Source organism: Calidris pugnax, unplaced genomic scaffold, assembly GCF_001431845.1.
Source record: "Calidris pugnax isolate Ruff unplaced genomic scaffold, ASM143184v1 scaffold20, whole genome shotgun sequence".
In the NCBI taxonomy this organism is placed as follows: Eukaryota; Metazoa; Chordata; class Aves; order Charadriiformes; family Scolopacidae; genus Calidris; species Calidris pugnax.
In genome coordinates, this window is record NW_015094510.1 from 24,331,150 (window position 1) to 24,351,714 (window position 20,565).

Consider the following 20,565-nt stretch of genomic DNA (forward strand, 5'->3'; position numbering starts at 1 on the left):
GTCGGCTACACGTACGCAACAGGGGTAATGGCATTTTATGAAGACACAGTATTTTCTCCTGCTATTAAAAAAAAAAAATAATCCTTCTCAGCAGTTAATGGAAAGCTGCCCACTTGCAAGAGAAATTCCTACCAAATACTGTTTCTCAGGACACAACCAATACACGTGTAGATGGGGGAGCCGGGCGGTGTCGCTGATGAAAAGGAACACAGGCAAAGGTCATATGCAGATTTATGAAAAATAAATTTATTACATAACACCTTGTTTTAACAACGTTTGATTTTTTTTTTTTATTATTCAGAATACTTGCGTCATTCATGTAAAATAGTTTGATACAGTACATTGTATGTAAGTTTTTTCCTCATAAATTCTAAGGCTCTCCTAACACCTTGATCCTCTGCTGTAGGAATGGCACCCCTAAACAACGTGCGAACATTTAAAAAAAAAATAATAATTAACTGAACAAAATTTAAAATCCACTACACCAAGCTGGTTCTCAAAAATCATGACGAAATATCTGAATGGATGCCGCACCTTTTTTAGGAAATATCACTCATGCTTTTTTAATCCCAAAGCATGCTCACAAATCATTAACACCAACAGGAAAAAAATAAAACACTGTCTATGACAATCATTTCAGTTTGTTTGCTGAACCAAACATGTTTATATCAATGTCAACATACTTATTTTACTATCAAATAGCAGCTTTAATACCAGTCAAGTCATAGAGTTAAAAACAAAACCAAAAACTTACGGTGGAAATTAATCTTTGGGACATTTGTAATCGCTGGAAAAGAAAATGCAAAGGTTTTCATGTTTGTAAAAAAAAAAATAAATCTGATCGTAGCAATCGTGTCGGTCATAAAACATTGATCGAGGTGGAAAAATGAACCAACCCACAAAAGTCACTAAAAATAAACGTCTATCAAAATTGTCTCGATCGGAGTCACGGTTAGTTTGCTTTTTTTTTTTTTTCTTTTTTGCTATGGTAACATATACTGTATGCTTCAAGTACCCAGTTCAAAGATGTTGTGTACTATTGGTCAGATAAAAGTTGTTACATCAAAGAGAATTCACCACATACGACAACAAAAATGCTTGCCCCTAGCACATTTCACAGCTTCAACTGCTACAGACTGTCACTGGAAAGAAAAAAAACAAAACGCATCGGTCAGTCTGAACCATGTCAAGTAAACTATGGAAGTAGCATATCCACGACACAAACTGTGCTAGCACTTTTCTTTTCAAGTCTAACCCCAAGAACAGGTAGGATTCGGGAGCCCCCACTGGGCTGCGTGGAAGGGGGTGGATGGGACAGGTTGGAGGTGTGGTTGTACAGTACATTCTCGTGGCCCAAGGCGGGTGCCAGGCGGGCGGGCAGGCAGCCGCGCGGCCGGTCCCGCGGCGTTTAGCGACAGTGCATCGACGTTATATTGGGGTGCAGCTCAGTACCGGTGCGTCTGGTGCGAGTACTGGGGCGGCTGCTGGGAGGTAGTTGAATACCCCATGCTGCTCTGTGGCTGCGATGTGCTTGGTCCGGGGTTGGGGTAGGCAGCATGGGGGTTGGAACGCTGCAAGAGCAGAGGAAAGGCAAAGCTTCGTAACAGGTACATCGCAAGGCAGCCCCGCACGCCGGTTTGTATCTCCCAGAGGTACCAAGCACACGCAGCCTCAAAGCTGCTGTGCTTCCAGGCTTCTTTCTGCTTACTCTGACTACAACAGATGCAGGTACGAACATCAGGAACCACAGAACGGTTTGGGTTGGAAGGGACCTTAAAGATCATCCAGTTCCAACCCCCCTGCCATGGGCAGGGACACCTCCCACTAGAGCAGGTTGCTCAAAGCCCCATCCAGCCTGGTCTTGAACACCTCCAGGGATGGGGCATCCACAGCTTCTCTGGGCAACATGTTCCAGTGTCTCACCACTCTCACAGGAAAGAACTTCTTCCTAATATCTAATCTAAATCTTCCCTTTTTCAGTTTAAAACCATTACCCCTTGTCCTACCACCACACTCCCTGATAAAAAGTTCCTCCCCATCTCTCCTCTAGGTCCCCTTTACAGAATCACAGAATCTCGGTGGTTGGAAGGGACCTCTGAGATCATCGAGTCCAACCACACAGCAAAAAAACCCCAACAAAAACAACAAAAAAATAAAAAAACAAACCACCACACCCACAACAAACACCACACCACACATCACCCACCAACCAAGCCCCATACCAACAGCACCACATACAACACCCCACCACACCCCAATAATCTCGGGCACTAGAGCATGCCCTGAAGAGCCACATCTACATGTTTCTTAAAATACCTCCAGGAAGGAGGTACTTTAGGTACTGGAAGGCTGCTATAAGCTCTCTCTGGAGCCTTCTCTTCTCCAGGCTGAACAACTCCAAGTCTCTCAGCCTGTCTTCATAGGAGAGGACTACCAAATTAGACAGTGAGAGCTACCACCCTTCACTTATCCATCCTAATTACCTCCTGTGAATCTACACCCATTGTAGTCAAACCTCCAGCCAACCCAGTCAACAGATGGCTACAGTTCACCTGCATGTCACACAAGGCTATGAGGTTTTCTCCACTTCCTCCCTTCCCCTACCAAGAAGGTATGTTGGGGCGGAGGTCCAAACATCTGTGCATCTTACTGCTGCTGAGCCACTCGGCTTTATTCTGGAGATTTTCTTACACAAAAGATATGTTTGACACCCTCTCATGTGCCCTAGGAGTAAAGGCTGAGCGCGCTGTGATTATTTAAGCTAAGATGTCATAGCAGCAACCTTAGAAACACTTGAAGGAGAGTTAAAGAGAACAGCCACACGCTTCTCAGTGGAACCAGATATCACAGGGAGAAATGGCCATGGATTGTGGCTTGGGAGGTTTAAGTTGGACACTGCGGGGGGAGCGGGCGGTGTGTGTGGACAAAAAAAATCACTGAGACCAGTATAGCACTAGAAGAATTTGCCCAGAGAGGCTGTGAAGTCTCCATCTATGGAGGTCTTTAAGCCATGGCTGATTTAGCATTTAGCAACAATCCTGCTTCAAGCAGGAGACTGGGCTACATGGTTTTAATGCCCCTTTCAACCAGCATTTCTACAATTATTTATTGAGTGGAGCGTTCATCGTTGCAAGAAGCACTGGCAAACCAACAACTGCCCACTTAGATTTTAACCTGAAAGTTAGTTATTTACACATCATGCATTATAAAGGAAAAAAGATTGCGAGATTTTCAATCATATGACCACTTAGGAGGTTTAACATTTCATTAAATTAACATAATTTGAGTACATTACTGTGCTGGTTTACATTTATGTTAAGGTTTACACACACACAAATTCTGCAGCATTTAGAAACTGCTGTATAACTTCTGAACTCTTGGTGTCACAAGATGTATTAGGATTTTTAGCAAAAGCTCCTTCTAGGAAAGATCTGAAAACTTCCTTAAAGTGAATATTCCAGGACTAGGGTTTTGCTACTGAGATCTGAATATGCAAAACTACGGTGAACCAACATCCTGAAAAAGTAAAATATTAAAATAGCTTCACAGATTTTGTAAGTCACAATGTAAAATAATAACAACCCCATTTTTTCCTGCCGTTCAGCATTTAGAATGGAAGCTGTACCCAGGATGCTGAGCTGATGGCAGAAATGAGAAGGCAAACTCTACCTGTTAACATTTGCTCACAGGACTGAGCTAATTCTCCGGGGGCGTACAGCGTAAAGGGGAAGAAAAGCTGGAGCAGCACTTGATGCCAGAGGGAACAAAGCAGCACTGCTGAGCTGCCCCGTTAACACAGAGACTGAGCTTTTGTGACATTTGCCTTCAGTCTGGAGACACACTAAGTCACTCATCAACAGTGTCACAGCTCTGGGTCACCCTCCTCCATGTAACAAATACAGGATGTACTGCAGAGAGCAAAATCCCCTCAATATTCCTTTTGCCCAAGCGTGGCTCCTGTAAATAGGAAACTATCACAAGTTTAACCATTCAAAAACTGACCATTCGTGTCAGTTGTAAACATCTTCTGCATCCTGACTTCTAAAACAGATCTTATTTTAGAGGGAGGCAATTAAAAAGTCACATGGCCTTTGGAAGTGTCACATCCCTGACTTAAAGGAGAAGGCAAGGAAGTCTGTGTGCCACGTGTCTACTATTTTTACACATGGCAGAAAAGGATACAAGGTCAACTTGCTCTGCAGAGAGCAATTTGACTTCTGAGTGGAAGGGGAAACTGTCTTTGTGTGTCTTGCCCAGGAGATGGCAATCCTTCTTCACAAGCTTTAGGTGGGGAATTTGAGCAAATTAAATGAAGAACAAAGGAACAGGTGTTTGATGAAAACAGAGGGCTGTATTGTAATATTTGTTTGCTTTCTCCTCAAGTTGCAGGATCAGAAGCAAAAAACGTGAGGAATTTTTTTTCAGGGAGATCTGAAACCACCAATAGGCAACTCTTAACTGCTTTTGTTCCACTGCCAGCAAGTTCAGGTCTCCTCCCTTTGATTACCATGTTTTCCAGATACCTTACTGTGAACAAATATACCCACTGGCTTCTTGCAAGACTGGAGGTTGTGTGGTTGGTTTTTTTTTAAACCAGTTTTTTTGCCTCCAAAAGAGGCAGCAAAAAGATTAGTCAGGAAGAGCCAACTTACCAATAAAAGCACCTGAGATAGCAAAGCAGCAGTTATCACTACGTCAGGCAAGCGAACTCTGAAATTACACTTGTTGTCAAGGGTTACCCTCAGCTACATCCTGGGATAGACATCTGAGAGTGCTAAAGTTTTGTACTCTGATGAACAGGAGCTGAAAACAAACCAACATCAACTCCTGCCGAAGTAATTGGAGTCTTCCTCCTCCTTAACTAGCAAATCTCAGCCCTTGCTCACAGAAGTGGAAGATGAAGTTTGTTCAAAGGGGTGAAGGGCATGTCCAGGCAACTTCTCCATCGATCTCCTTAGGCATGCGGCTCAACATGAGGGGAAGATTAAGAGAAAGTTGCATCTGCCTTCTTAAAAATACACACAGAGAACAGAAGCAGCAGAAAGAGCCAGCTGAAAGGCCCAAACAGCAACCAACTTTGCAGCTTGCCAAATTGAATGGGATGAATCTCCTGTAAAGGAGCGCTCTGTGATGCATAACTCAACTAAAAGAAAGACAATGTTTATACTTAGAGGCACCCTACAGTGCAGCACTGTAGTTAAGGTGACCACTGTTTCAAAGAGCTCTAAAAATCCTTATTCTTCAAGGAGAACAACTTGAAAACTGATACGCTATTGGTGTGAAGAGCAAAAGTTGACAACAGCAGTTTTATTGAAAGCATTCTTTAACTCTCCCTACGTTGTGCTACAGAATATAAACATAGCTAAGTGGGTTCCAGATACTGGGGGAGGGAAGGATCCTTTCTCATCTTTAACTGAAAATACTGCCAGCAATTTCTGACTTCCCCATCTTTAGATTCCATCAAAAACTCTCTTCCAGTTGGCCTTCTGCACTGCACACTCCATGTGAACCAGTATTTATCAGATCCTACAGGCTAACACTTTCACCAGCCTGCCTCCTCTTGAGATCTCCAATTTCCAGGCTTCTAAAATCTGCCACTTCTCTAAATACTCCTATGCACGTCATCTGAAAAGTCGTCCCTGTTCCTCTTTTGTAATTTCTTAGTTTGCATTAACTAAAGGTTCTGTCCTTAACTCTCTTCTCCCCGATCTCTGGGAGCAAACTCATCCAAACCCACAAATTCATGTATCATTCCCTGGGATGACTCTCAGATACTCTCCTCCTCCAGACTCTTCTGATTTCCTAATGTTTGACTATAAGCTCAAATGCAGGAAGGCTAGAACACAGTTTTCAAGTTTTCCTCAAGCTTTTTTCCTATATTCCTCCTCTTCTTCCTCAAACTACAACACTCATTGATTGCTACCACCTCACCAGTCCCTTCAGATCTGTAATACTGGGCTTTCTCAACCTGGAATCTCCCTTGGTTTTCAAAACAGAGATTATGACAGCATCATGTCAAGTCTTTCTGCTTGTCATCAAAAATACTGCTTTCCCATCCATTTGCCCAACTAAAACTCTTGTTCAGATCCTTATCCCACAGCTTGTTTACTGCAATATCCTTTGCCTCCTACTATTGCAGACTTGTTCAAATAAGGAATGGTATTTTTAGGTGAGACAGAGCACAGCACAACAGGCTCCCGGTCACAATCAGCATTCCCTAATATGAAGGTAAAAAATTAGTAACTGTAATAATTTCTGATCCTAATTTTCTTATTGCTAACCTAAAGAGCATCAGCACATCAATTTACAGGCAAACCAGCAACTAAATGCACTTAAAAAAAAAAAACATCTGGAAGCTGCCAAAAAAATACCAGTTAATACAGTGACATTTATAAAATTGTTTAGCTAAAGAAACACTGCGGTGAACATGAGAACCAAATACACAATATATGAATAAATCAAGTACCTGATAGTCTGAGGTCATAATAAGTCCACCTGAGGTAGTGGTAGGAGGAACAACTCTCACTTTTTTCAGTGGGGGTCCCTGTGTGTGACTGTTGTCTTGGTTCCCTGGATGACCAGTTCCATTAGTATGGTTATTGCCCTGCTGCTGCTGCTGGTTCTTCTCAATTGTTTAAACACAAAGAAAAATTTCAACTCAAAAGCAGTACATGAAATAACATGAAAACAGGAAATAGTGTGAAAGCCAGTGAAGCATGATGACACTGTTCTTCCAGTACTTACTTTGTCTCCTTTATCATCTGGTTCTTCTTCTGTTAAAAATTCTCGTTTTGGGTAAGGGATTTGACAACCTGCAAAAACACTGCCCCCCAAAAAAGTCTATTTATCACTGTATTAGAACAGAAGGGTTAGACCCATAAGATTCATACTTCACCCGTGCTAGTTTCAAGTTGCCTGAGCCACAGCCTAATATCTGTAACTAATGGAGAAGTTTTCCCCATCTTACTTTCATCCTATTCTAAACTTAGCAAACCCATTCACATTAACTTTTAAACTTCAATTGCCTCTTACACACTGAAACTCCTAACAGTTTTCACAGCTTCTGGTAACTGGTGGCTGGAAAGGTAACCACCTGTTAGGTATCTGCAAGGGCACAAAGAACTATCTTAATCCAGCTATCGTGTAATTTGCAATCTCAGGACTACCTAAAAATACTCCTGGAAACTCCACTACTAATAAAACCACCTGGAACAAAGTTTAAAAATAACTAGAAATTTAGTCTGTCAATTCATATCTCATGGCCTACATGAATTTGCTACTGCAAGCTAATATTTACCTGCCCTTAATCAGTAGGCTGTATTTATAACAATGGCTCTGTACCCCCATTGGCATTACTCATTGTGTATTCACATTAAAATGCCAACCTAAAGTTGAGAAGAAAAAGCCAAACACTGTCCTAAAAGCAGTTTCAGCAAAAGCAAACCATTCACATGACAACATTAAATCACAGAGACTGGTCAGGAGCTGCCATAAATAATCCAGTAGGTTTTAGTGAAATAATTTAATTTTTAATTAATTACTTATAAATATACATACCGTATTTTATAAATTCTTTCCTAGATAATGGTAGAGAAGCATACATTGGATGTACTAATAGCTTTTCTAAAAAGGTGTACAATCATGCTCTCAGGCTAGCCTTTTGGGAGGGGGGATTAATTTTTAATGAAATCATTCATTGTCCCTAAATTTTCTTCCTTTTGTAAATCTCCCCACACAAACAAAAAGAGAGGAGTGTCTACGGAAAATGGATTTAAGTTGTTAAGGATGACAGCACAGAGACACAGAGTTGATTTCCCCCACCCACTGAATTTACAACAAAGGCTAAGACAGAAAAATGTAAGCTAATTAGTGAGTGTCATATGGCATTCTGGAGCAGCGAAGTGGACCTGTGGGCACTTAGCAGTTGTCTACAAAGATCTGTAGCATGCATAATCAACCTGTCAGTGAATAACAAGATTAGTGCTGCGACTAATAGGATCAAAGTTCCATAAAGCAAGAGATTAATAAGAATGCTACTTAATTTTAAAAAACCACAAACGGCATTTTAGTGGTTATACCTTTCTTTGGTTCTTAGAGAGTATTTAGCTCAATAGTCACAAACACAGCAGAGAGAAAGCACGCACTTGTGAAGCATCTCTGCATGTACCGATAGGTTAATAAACTGACCACTTACTCGGATGTGGGAAGAGGATCTTCTAAGAAATAGGGATCCTGCATAGCCTGTTCTGAGGTAATTCTCTTTATTGGATCCATTGTGAGTAATTTCTGAAGCTGCAAAAATAAAAGATAAACCACTCTGTATTACCAAAATGTTTTACAGAAACTTCACTGTATTATCCCTGAAAGACAAGCTGATGCAAACGTGTCTGAACTCAAAACCCTAACCATAAATGGCATAACCACATTCTTCTTTCTTGTTAAAATAGTAACTTCATTTCCCATTGAAAAACACCTATTTTTACTTGCAAAGCCCAGGACACACAGCTCCAGTCAAAAATGTTCCAACAAAAACATTCAAAGAGTTTCCATGACGTACCAGCAGCTTTAGTCACAGAATCATAAAATAGTTCAGGTTGGAAGGGACCTCTGAAGGTCATCTAGTCCAATGTCCCTGCAATGACATTGGACTAGAGTGGGGACACTTTCAACTAGATCCAGTTGCTCAGAGCCCCACGCAACCTGACCTTGAACATTTCCAGGGACACAGCATCTACCACCTCTCTAGGCAACCTGTTCCAGTGTCTCACCACCCTCATCATAAAAAATTTCTCCTTTCTCACTAGCCTAAATCTACCCTCTTTTAGTTTAAAACCACTACCTCTTGTCCTATCACAAAAGGCCCTGCTAAAAAGTTAGTCCCCATCTCTCCTGTAGGCCCCCTTTAAGTACTGGAAAGCTGCTGTAAGGTATCCCTGAACCTTCTCTTCTCCAGGATGAACAGCCCCAACTCTCAGCCTGTCCTCATAGGAGAGGTGCTCCATCTCTTTGATCATTTTTTTGGCCCTCCTCTGCACCTACTCTAACAGGTCCATGTTTTCCTGTGCAGAGGGCCCCAAAGCTGGACACCAGGTGGGGTTTCACCAGAGTGAAGGAGAAGGGGAGAATCACCTCCCCTGACCTGCTGGCCATGATTCTTTTGATGCAGCCCAGGACACAATTGGCTTTATGGGCTGGGAACACACACTGTCAGCTTCTGTCCAGTTTTTGAACCATCAGTAACTCCAAGTCCTTCTCTCTTTAATGGTCTGTTCATCTTCCACATGGAGATGTAACACGCACATATTTAGCTTGGTTTCTTCAACTACGCTGCACTAAAGAGGAAGCAACGTAATATCCACCTAAATTCATGTAATTCTTAGCAATTAATAAGCAAAAGTGATTCCATGTCCATCACTGCTCATTATTTAGCATTGTCGTATTAGTATATCTCCATCAACATCTTTAAAATACTATGGATGACAAATGAAGTCACTCAGAAAATCATTATGCTGTAAAAGAGAGTAGTAATCAACATGTTCAAAAAGCCCACCTGGCTAGATAACTTTTTATCACCCACTCCAGCGCGTGCTTGTTTCTTCTGACAAATATGGACTCAGACATATCTGTGTGCTACATGCTGTGCAAAAGAACAGTTGTGCAAAATCTTGGATTTTAGTTGATTTTTTGCATGACATGATGCAAAATACCCCAGAGAAGTCTAATAAGCTGCCTCCTCCATGAGCACATCAAGTCTGAGCTCTGGTACTGCTGCACTATCCGTGTAAGACCTCAGCCTTTATCTTCGTAACAACTGATGAATCACAAAACAATATGAGGTTGGAAGGGATCTCTGGAGATTATCTAGTCCAACCCCCCTGCCAAAGCAGGTCCACCTAGAGCAGGTTGCACAGGAATGTGTCCAGGCAGGGTCTGAACATCTCCAGAGAAGGAGACTCCACCACCTCTCTGGGCAGCCTGTTCTAGTGCTCTGCCACCCTCAAAGTGAGTAAGTTCCTCCTAATGTTTAGATGAAACTTCTTATGTACAAGTTTGTGCCCATTTCCTCTTGTCCTGTCAAATCTATCAGGTAACAATTACATTAACAAAAAAAACAAAAAAAAAAAAACAAAAAAAAAAGGAAATCTTTCCAAAATGCCTCTGTTTGTTAAAGACAACAAAGATGACCACAAAGTATAAATACACAGAAGACAAGGCTAAGTATAATTTTTTTACAAAATAGTTGAATTCAGTTCAACTAAAAAAAACCCAGGAAAACCTTAGCCTATGAGAAAGCACCTCTTACTCTCATTGGGAAGCGTTAACAGAGGGTTAAGCAGCACACTAGGTATTTGCTGCCTGATACCCAACTTAAAAAAGGTGCTTCAACAACAGACAGCAGAGCAAAATTGCTAAGGCAATACATAAATGAAAAGTTAAGAAAATAAAATTGACATAACCAAAGCACAGTGAAAAATCTGTATAAAAAGAAAGAGTTACAAACATTGCCACTCAGATGGACATGATATGAGAAACACTTAGGATACATAGCCAGGAGCTCCTCTTGAATAACTTCAAATACCAATAACAGACATGAAGTGTAAATGCAGCACAGTGTTAGAGACTGAAAGGTAACTCTAAAAACCATTTTTACTCTGTGTACTGTTTTTACTCTTCCGCTCTCATTTTGCACCTATGTAAACATTTCAGATGCTAGCTGGACGTTTGTCACTGCAGCCTCTCAATAGTGATTTTCAATAAAAACCACTTTAGAAACATCATGCTGTCTCCACGGGTCTGAAGATTTTTTTTTTTCCTCCATTTTAGGAATAGCAGACAAGAGTGATTTTATTTAACTCCAGCACTGAACTGCAGTGATGCATTCTAAAAAGTTAAGTGTTTCTAATTCAAAAGGTCTGGTGTACCTGCATATACTTCCCACCCACCCAACAGTTTTGCAGAATACATCTGTGCTGGACAAGCAACAGATACAGGCAGAATGAGATAACCTTCAGATACTAAAAAGGAAAATACTAATTCTTCATGTTTTGCCATATAGTGTCCAAGTGTTCATACAGTGTCCAAGGCAAAACTAGACCATGATGTATTGTTAAAGACCATGACCTTTAAAAGAAATGTTACACACTCAACCTATAGCTTTTTTTTAATCATGAATCTAACAAGATATGCAGAAACTACATATGCAAATAATAGTCATTTTACATTTGCTGTTCATACTTCTTATGGGGTTAACTTCACCTTTTTAGAAAGATCTAGTGTCATGATCTATGTCTGAATTGGTCATCTCCTTTCACTAGCCACTAAGTGAGGATACACAACCACAATGCAGACCTCCACGCTGCAGACTGCTGAAGTTAGAAAATACATTTTCTCTCCTCAGCCTTCCGTTTTAATGGCATGGTTAAGAACATAATAAATATGTATTGCCACTGTCAATCCAGTTTTGTTTTTCACATCGCCAAGGACTCACAGTAAGTTATTTCAGCTCTCTGAGTCTGCATGTAGCCTTTGTAGCATATCAGTTTGAACAGAACAATTCTTGTTCTCTCAAGCAGCAAAAAAAGCAATCCCAGGAGCCAGAAAAGAGGAAGGCAAAAAATGAGAAAGAATTGTCAACATGCTGAAAAACATCACAATCAAAAAACATTGCAAAATTCTGGCGTTATTTCTGGCAATTATGTTGCAAAGCTGTCCATCACATGCTGATAAGATAGGAGCAAATTTGGTCATAACCAGCAACAGAAAACAGAAACAAAAAGAAAAGTTTAATGATTGCACAACCATTATCACACAGGGGATCAAAACTCCTATTTTGCCCCCTTGTTCAGGTGCCAGCACAGAACTGAATCTTCCAGTACTTATTACAAATATTTTCTATTTTAAAAACTGTTCAATTAAAAGATCACCTGGCTGAATGACATAATAAGAAGGCAGCAAACTTTATAGATCAGCAATGAATGGGACAATTACTACAGTTCATACGGACCAAAGTAACCAAATGGGAGATGAAGCATCACTTAATTAACCAGGAGCAGCAGGTGTGTGCTCATTTTCTAGGGCATAAACAAGTAAGTAGGAAAAAAAAAATCAGAATAGTGAAAACAGGAAAAGAAATGTAAGCTGCAAAAGCAGGAAGGAGCCAAAGTTGCCTCATGTTAACACATCAGTTCTGCATGTGAAGAGGGACCATGTGCATGATTGTCAGTAAAGAGTGAAAAAAATCTGGCTAGTTCAAGTTGGGAAATCAAAACATTTCATTTTTGGCAGTGACAACAACCCAGGATTTACTAGTCCTGGAATTATTAGTTCTGGCATATTTTACAATAGTATGTATAAACAGGTTTTTATCTGTTCCAATGCAGAGAGTAAAAGGGCTGTGAGACAGCTTGTGGAAGAATAAGATCTTGGAGTATCTCTGGAAGAACTGGTACCAAGAGATTCGTTGAACTTTTCCAGGCTCTGGGGGAGAGGCCCAAGGGATGCATCTGCAGTTCAGCTTACCCTCAAACAACACAAGTGGAAACCTAAGGCACCTTCCAATTTTGACAGCGCCTGAACAATGTTTTAAGATCTTACTTCGGAGAGACCAGGGGTTTTTAATGGAATCTGACTCTCAGTGAATTATTCTGACAGCAGAAAACTGAAAAGATTTTGTTAGAGCTAGTTAACTCTGAACTTCATGGTACTTCCCTCACAACCCGTATCTATGGGAGTATAATAAACATGCTATGTCTACACCACAAAATACTCTGCTTTTTAGCTGGTAAAGGACACCATTTGCATTTTAATGTAACCACTGCCTTTTTGGTATAAAACAAACATGCTGAACAAAAATTCCGAATACATCCAAACAGTTATCTATCTGTTCTGATACTGCAAGGAGAAAACACTGTAGTAAGTGTTTTAAGCTATTCTCAGGTGATTATTTTGTGTCTAGTTTTGTTGTTCTGTTGAAAACAATATCTAAACTTGAAAGACTGGGAGAGCAGATAAGAAATCTCAGAGACTTTTTCCAAGTCTGAAGTTATTTTTATTTTTGTTTTCAGTCTGTAAGATGTGAGCTTAATAATGAATGCATAAAAAAATTAATCATTTAGGACTTTCTTTTTAATAAAAAATAGGCTATTAAAAGTATGCAACGCAGCAAAATGGCTAAGAGTTGCAGCAAGACTGCAAACAGAATTACAAACTAAACGTGACTTAAAAGACTGAAAACTTCTGATATACTCGATACAGAACCTAATCCAATGAATGACTCACAGAATCATTTTATCAATGTGAGAAGATAAAGTGGTTTTGCAATTCTCAGAATGCAGTGTCTGTTATTCCTAACTTTATTTATAGAATAAGGTATAATATTTATAAAATACAGTTAGTCACAGTGTACTTGACAGCAACTTGATTCTCACTTTGAACAACTGTAACAAGAGGGGGTTGATTTTCTATGTGTACAAGAACTTACCAAGTGGAATGCCTTACTATCTGGTTTAACTTTATGTTTTTCCATATATTTGATAAGGCTGCAGTTGGTATACCTAGAAAGGGGAAAAAAAAAGGTGACATTTCTAATATGCGAATCACTGACATTGCAAAGCTTTCTTAGTAGCCACAAAACATTAATAAGACTAGTTTAGTCTCCATTGCTTATCCACTATGCAGGTAAAAACCACAACTACCAACACCAGAAATTGCTTAACAATCACTCAAACACTACAGAAATGCATCTCTACCTCACACGCTTGTAAAACCACATCCACACAAAAGCACACTTCTAACCCACATGCAGAAAGCAAACTATTGCTTGGATTTAAACTGCCTTTTAGCAATTTTACTACTATGCAGTTTCATTCCGTACATTTCTAATGCCAGTGACATGGAGATAAATCCACAGCCCATCTTAACACTCTCCTGCAACATACAGGTTGCTACAAGAGCATCCATAAATTTACTTTTTTTGAAGAGGAGCTCAGAAATAAGGTTTCCAAATGATTACAGTAGCACAGTAGATGCAAGAAATGTATGTGACGGTGCAGCCCCATGTCGCTCAGCAGGGAAACAAGGCAACAGGGCAGGCTCTTAAATGCAGGTATTAGACTGTGACAACACAAGAGCAGAACTGAAAGGTACGCTTTTCTTTAGCCTTCATAAGCTACTCTAGACACCAAACCTAACAATTATACCCTACTGTTCGCTGGAAACACTGTAAGGTTACCAGATCCTTTTTATGCAGCTATCACTGAAAAAGTCAATTCCAGTACCACAGATCTGGGAACAGCTGGGACAAACTGTGCTCAGCAATCTACAGAGCCGCGTGGGCTCTTAATGGCATCACCTGCCACCTTCCCATTTACAGTCTGTCTCTGGCTGCTCTTCTTATGCACAACATCTCAACAGGCCAAGTTCACCATTATGAAACTACTTAATTTTTCCTCTTTTCCACAGTCTAAGTCATAACCATTTCATAGTCCTTGTTTGGCATCTACGGAGAAAACAACCTCAGCAACAAGAAATTTAGGGTAGGAGGGAAAAGAAAACATGCTTTCTTAAGAAAGCTCAACTTGAAGCCGACTTACGTGTTTCTCCGGAAATCTTTCATTAAAGTTGAATGTTCAGGCATCTTTTTTATATCTTCCCAATCTTTATCTGCAAAATCAATATTTATTAATAATTTTTTTTCTTTCCCCCCCCAAGTAAAACAAAGGCTTTCCAGGTATCTGCGTAGCCCTGGTTTTTTTTTTTTTTTCAGTCTGCTGTGCACTCCTTGGCTCATACTCCTTCACTTCTTCAAAACAAATCTTCACAATACCCACACTTAAAAGTTGTGTGCTAATTAGCTCCAAAGCTTTAAAAAAAAAAAAAAAAAACCAACAAAAAAACCCCCCAAAAAACCACAAAAACCAGCTGCCAGCTACAGTGAAGATCACCATATGCCCAGAAGGCAGAAGAAAATCATGTCAGCCACTGTGATTGCACCTTTCAGGGCCATTATTTATTCAGGCGCAGTCGTGATCTCGGGACAGGAGTACACAAGACTCCTGCAAATGCCGTCTCCTTCTAAGGGATTTTCCATTCGACAGCACTGTCTTTAGTTACAGGAAAATGCCCAGGGGTACTGTGTGAATACCTGCTGTCTCAACCTAAAGGAAATACTGTTAGCCAACAAAAGGTTAAGAAACAGTAACATTTGCACACTCAAATTAAAAGTATATTTCATCTCAACTTCTCTGTGTAGACAAAGCCTGAAATAGAATAAAAATAAAACAAAAAAAAAAATCACTGCCAGCACCTAGCCCCAAACGTACTACACTCTGTAACTCCTGAAAAGGCTCTTTGGGCAAGTAGTTTGATTCGAGTCAAATCTTTACTAAGTCTTAGCACAACTGCAGAACACCCAGAGTTTAAAAATACTGCATGAATAAATAAATCAGAGATTAACTATTTAATTATTTATTGAAATAAAATACTATTCTCTTTTCCTATCCTCTACCCCAAAGATGCGTGAAACTGTTTTGAATACGGCAAGTGTCAATTTCTTAATTGACAAAAGGTTTGCTGCAATTAAATGAAAGATAATATACCTTGGTAAGAACCAAAGACCTTCAAAAATCAAATGCAAACCCTTGGAAAGGATTATTTAAACCAATCACAAAACAATAATGAGGTATAATCTATTTATGTAAGCTACACAAGGGCAACGTAAAAGCCAAATGAAGTAAGAAAAGCATAAGAAAAGGGTAGAATTCTAGACTAAAAGCAGAAATGGAGAGCATTGCTTAAAGCAGCAAAATTAAGGGGGATTTTCAAGAAAAATACTTAATATGCAAAGGCAACACTTCTAGGAATCTCATACCGCAGTATAGAAGCAATGAAGTACATACAGGAAACAAAAAAGTCAAGAGGAAAAATAAGAACAAATTTTATAACAAAATTGTAGAACCACATAAAGACCATAAAATTCATGTGATAGGAAGGAGAAATTCCACCAGAACAGTAAAGATTATTAATAGTGAATGGACAACAGCAGGGAACACAAGCGGTGAGGAGAAAGATGACTAAAAAGTAAAAATAAGGCCCTGTTATTCTGACATCTGCGATCATGTGAAGACTAGAAGACAAAGCATTAACTGAAAAGATGCAAAACAGCCTGTAGAAAAACAAGATACAACCAACACTGAGGGGAAAATGCAACAAGTGATATCCACATTACAGTATGTTTTGGTTCATGCAACCAGTTCCTTGTTCTCGTTTGGAATAAAGACATTTTCTCCACATTACAAGCTTTCTACCAAGGCAAACACACAACAAAAAAAAAAAAAAGAAATACCCTTCCCTACTATGTTTAATTTAGCATGAGTTAAACATCTACATAATAGTCACTAGATGTATAGATTTTTGCTTGGTTTCATACAATCATCAGTCACTCCCAAATCTATAGTCACTACTGAAGAAACACAGAAATATTCCTTCAGATTTTTAATCATCCACACATGATTAAACATGATCTTTTAAAATTATAAAACATTGGTACATGTATATGCAAAGATAATCCTATCATTAATAATAGGAAAAATATCTGACTATTAGAATCTAGATTTATAACTCATGAAATAAAGATGGTGTTTGAACAGCTTTGTTGCTTTGATCAGCTGCCACCTTCATATGCAAAGAAAGCAACACAGATATCTTTCTTTGAACAGCAGTGATAAGAAAAATATACCGTATGTACCTGCAGGAAATCCCATTACATTGAATATTCTGTCCAGCTGGTCATGGTGATAAGGATTACTAGTTTTGATATCTTCTTGTCGACAATGGAATATTGGCTCTGATGTTAGCAGCTCTGCAAATATACACCCTATGGCCCAAATATCTTTAAAAAAGGAGAACAGAAATAAAATAAAAAACCAAATGAATCTTTCCAAACGCATCTTGGTGAGGTAGAATGTTAGCTTATCAGAGATAAGGTCCCTGCATTGAAAATCATTGAAAATTTCAAGTTTCTATTGTAGAAGTGCAACACTTCGTCGACTTTTCCTTTTAGCTACAGATAGAGGTACACAATTCAGTAACTGCACAGGAGCTGAAGAGAGGATCGTACGAATTTTTGTGGGGTTTTTAAAGTGTAGTTACCATTTATTGTTGTAAGAAATTAATTTGAATAATAAAAAAAAAAAAACCCAAAGGAAACTATTTGGGTAACTGTCCACACATCAAACACAAATGAAGAAAAGCCAACCAACATCTTGCCCATTCGCTGCCACACTGTCCCCACCAAGAAATATGCTGTCTGATCAGCCTCTGGGTTTAATAAGTATTACATGACCCAAAAACCCCAAGCTGCAAAGCTGCAATATTGGAGAAAGCCAATGCTATATGCCTTGCACAAAGTAGCAAGAACATCGCTCCTATGTACCTCACCCCTTTTTCTTGATAACATTCATTTAAAAAACAAACAAAACAAACCCTTTCTGTTTTAACTGTTGTGTCCCAATCTGCAAAATCAGATAGCCTGAACTTCCCCAGTTGTTTTCCTGATTTTTTTTTCTAGTATATACAAATGCAATTTTTAACCTACTTAAGTAATGCTACACTGAACCTTGAATGAACAAGAAAAGGTCATGAACAAGGACAAAAGAAAATGATGCAGAGAGCATAACCCCATTACTCAGTGTTTGTACACAGTCAGGTTTTATCTATGCTAAAAAATAAATTATGTACTGAAGGCTATGACCATTCATGCAGTTTCACATGCTGCAAGCGGAAGAAAATGCCAGTAAAGAGAAGGAACATGCAAACACAACAACAAAAAAAGCAGTTTAAAGGAACAAATAGAGAAGTGTATTTAATCTATAAAAGAAATGTATTCACAGAAAAGTAAATGAAAATACATTTAAGTCGTAAATGTTAGAATTTCTGACAAAAACACTGACACGATCTTAAAAAAAACAATGTCGAAGGTCTGGGGAAAGCATTTCAGGTTACAAAGACCACAACATGTGTGTCGACATCCAACCCCCACGTTTGTGCAAAGTAAATGGAGTGTTGCAGAGGAAGTTATTTCCCCCAAAACCCTTGCCAGGCTTGAACGTATCTTTGAAACGAGCCAGTAAGAGAAAAAAAAAACCCTCCAGTCTCTCTCCCTTCCATGGCAAAGGTGCTTGCACCTACTAACGGCAACCCTCCCTCCCTCCAGCCTGCTGCTGGCCTGTTCCCCCTGTCCCACAGCCACCCCTGCCCTCTGCCATCCCCTACCCCAAACTAGTTAGGGCACAGACTGGCAGAGCAAAGTCAACCAGACCATGGCAAGGCTGTTAGAATTCAGACTGGTAAGTAGGAATTCAGTGAGGAGGTGAGGAGGATGCAGCATTAAGGTGATGTAACTAATGCCATCCTCGCAGTGTCTGTGTTCTGTGAGGCTTGGGATTTTCTGATATGCCTGATGCAGCATCCCAGCTTAGCCTGTTGCGTGACTCTGATCACATCTCACTACTTAAAGCAATTCCTGTTCACATGTGTGCTTTGAAAAAGACACAGAGACTAAAACCCAGCTTGTTTTTACAGTTTAGTTTCAGTGCAGCCAGTATATTCTCCATTCTGTACATTCCTTAGTTCATGTATTTATTACACTAGCTAAAAACCTCTACGATAAAATCAATGCACTGTGCCTTATCATCTTCATATGGATTCTAGTAATAGTTCAAAGATGCATCCATATTTTGTATAACCTCTAACAGCATTTACGAAAATCTTGGGTGAAAGCCATATAAAATTACATTGCATTGCAGGGCATTTGGAGCCAAACCCCCGAAATATTTCCCTGCTATTCCTAGCCAGAGACCACAGTAAACTAAACAATTTGTCAGAGTTTAGTATTTCCTAAAGAGTCAGCAATGTACCTTTAACTCAGCTACTGTCCTTTGCACTATTTATCAACGCTGCAATATTTGGGTACACTTCACACAAAGAACAAAACAGTGAGTTTTCATCCAATTTACTTACCAATAGCTTTGGTATAATGCCTTGCTCCAAGAAGCAACTCTGGAGCTCGATACCAGAACGTTACAACTACTGGATCCAAGTCTGCTAAAGGCTTCAGAGGTGAATTAAATAATCGGGCAAAGCCCATGTCAGCTGCAAAATTCAAAGAGAGATGCTTTAAAATTTGAGGAAAACTACCAATTGTCTTGTTTGTTTGTTTGTTTTTTTGTTTTAAACAAACTGATTGAGTTTACTTGTTAGTGCTACCATCACTGTGCTACATAAAAGACAAACGCGGACTGTAGCAGATAGGAATTCTGTGAGCAGGTTTTCTTAAAGCTTTTGTAGAAGTTACTGGATGTCACCACCTATGAAGTATATCATTATAAATCATTACTAACATGAGCCATTTGGAACAAAGAATTAACCATTGTTCTGAAAAAGCGCATCAACTCACTTCTCTCAGGACACTGGTAAATCCTGACTCATTTTACCTGATATTCTCCAGTAAAATATTCCATTATTACAGGATGGTCTTTCAAGAAGCAGCATTTTAAATGTGAGCAAAATGCAAGTTCTGCAATGGTTAGAATGATTTATAATACATACATGCACATCACAAAAGCTCCCTCCTCACGAAGTTAGCTGTAGCAAGATTTCCTTCACACAGAACAGCAGCTAAGCCTATAGCATCTCCCTCCCTGCTCATTTTCAGTCAAGATTTCCAGTATTTCCAGTATAAAGATACCAGTACTGAATACCATTTAGGCTATGATTTTAAAATTCTGTTTGGGGCCCTTATATAATTAAAAACTGCTTTTTAGAATTGGTGGTATACAACTGCTTAGAAAGCTGCTTGAACTACCAAATATAAGTGATGAAGGAAAAAATGGGCAAAGACTAAAATATGCACCTTCTCCCACCAAATTGCTTTCCCGACCCACCAATCCCCAAATCCCAAGGAAAAGGGACTCTATGGTGCAGGGATATACACATGCTGAGAAAGACTCAAATGAAATGGGATGAGTAGCCATTCTGAGGGAAAAGGACCTACCTACTATAGCCCACTGGTTGAGGGAAAACTGCAGTGTAATATGGGTCTCTAACTTGACTAAACAATCCTTTATTTTTTTCATATGCATTCCTATTTATGATTGTTTTAATGCATTTAAAAAGAGAAACATTTTACAGTTATCTACATGAAAACATTCATTACTCAAGGCATGATCAAGTCACTAGCAACTATGAAAAATAATGAAAATTGTTGGCAGAAAGTGAATTTATGACTCAAAATGACACAAAAAGCCTATAAAAATTATTTTAAGTTAAATACCAGTTATGTATTTTTTAGAAAAATTAGTTACACTGGAAAAGTGGAAGCCCTTGGTATGGGTATAACTTCTGCATTCTTTTCCCGCTGTGGTAATATCTTAAGAAAATAAGAAAAAAATTCCTACGTTTTGATAACACACTTAGAAATCCAGGGTCCCCCTCCCTCTTCCCCCGCTGGGAATGGATGGCTCAGAGGACTGGTGGTCCAATACAGAATCTTTCACCTGTCCATTAACA

General features: G+C 39.4%; 1 protein-coding gene across 1 annotated transcript in view; it reads right to left on the bottom strand.

The window, feature by feature from the left end:
- Nucleotides 1-224: 224 nt before the first annotated feature.
- The window catches only part of CDK8 (cyclin-dependent kinase 8), a 50,639-nt gene continuing 30,298 nt past the window's right edge, over nucleotides 225-20,565 (bottom strand). The window contains exons 5-12 of the mRNA XM_014966083.1: nucleotides 19,018-19,149; nucleotides 16,745-16,888; nucleotides 14,592-14,661; nucleotides 13,481-13,553; nucleotides 8,195-8,292; nucleotides 6,745-6,823; nucleotides 6,467-6,622; nucleotides 225-1,571 (exon numbers count right to left, since the gene is read on the bottom strand). Coding sequence (XP_014821569.1) covers nucleotides 1,446-1,571; nucleotides 6,467-6,622; nucleotides 6,745-6,823; nucleotides 8,195-8,292; nucleotides 13,481-13,553; nucleotides 14,592-14,661; nucleotides 16,745-16,888; nucleotides 19,018-19,149 — 878 coding nt within the window. The 3' untranslated portion in view covers nucleotides 225-1,445. The remainder of the gene's footprint in view (nucleotides 1,572-6,466; nucleotides 6,623-6,744; nucleotides 6,824-8,194; nucleotides 8,293-13,480; nucleotides 13,554-14,591; nucleotides 14,662-16,744; nucleotides 16,889-19,017; nucleotides 19,150-20,565) is intronic.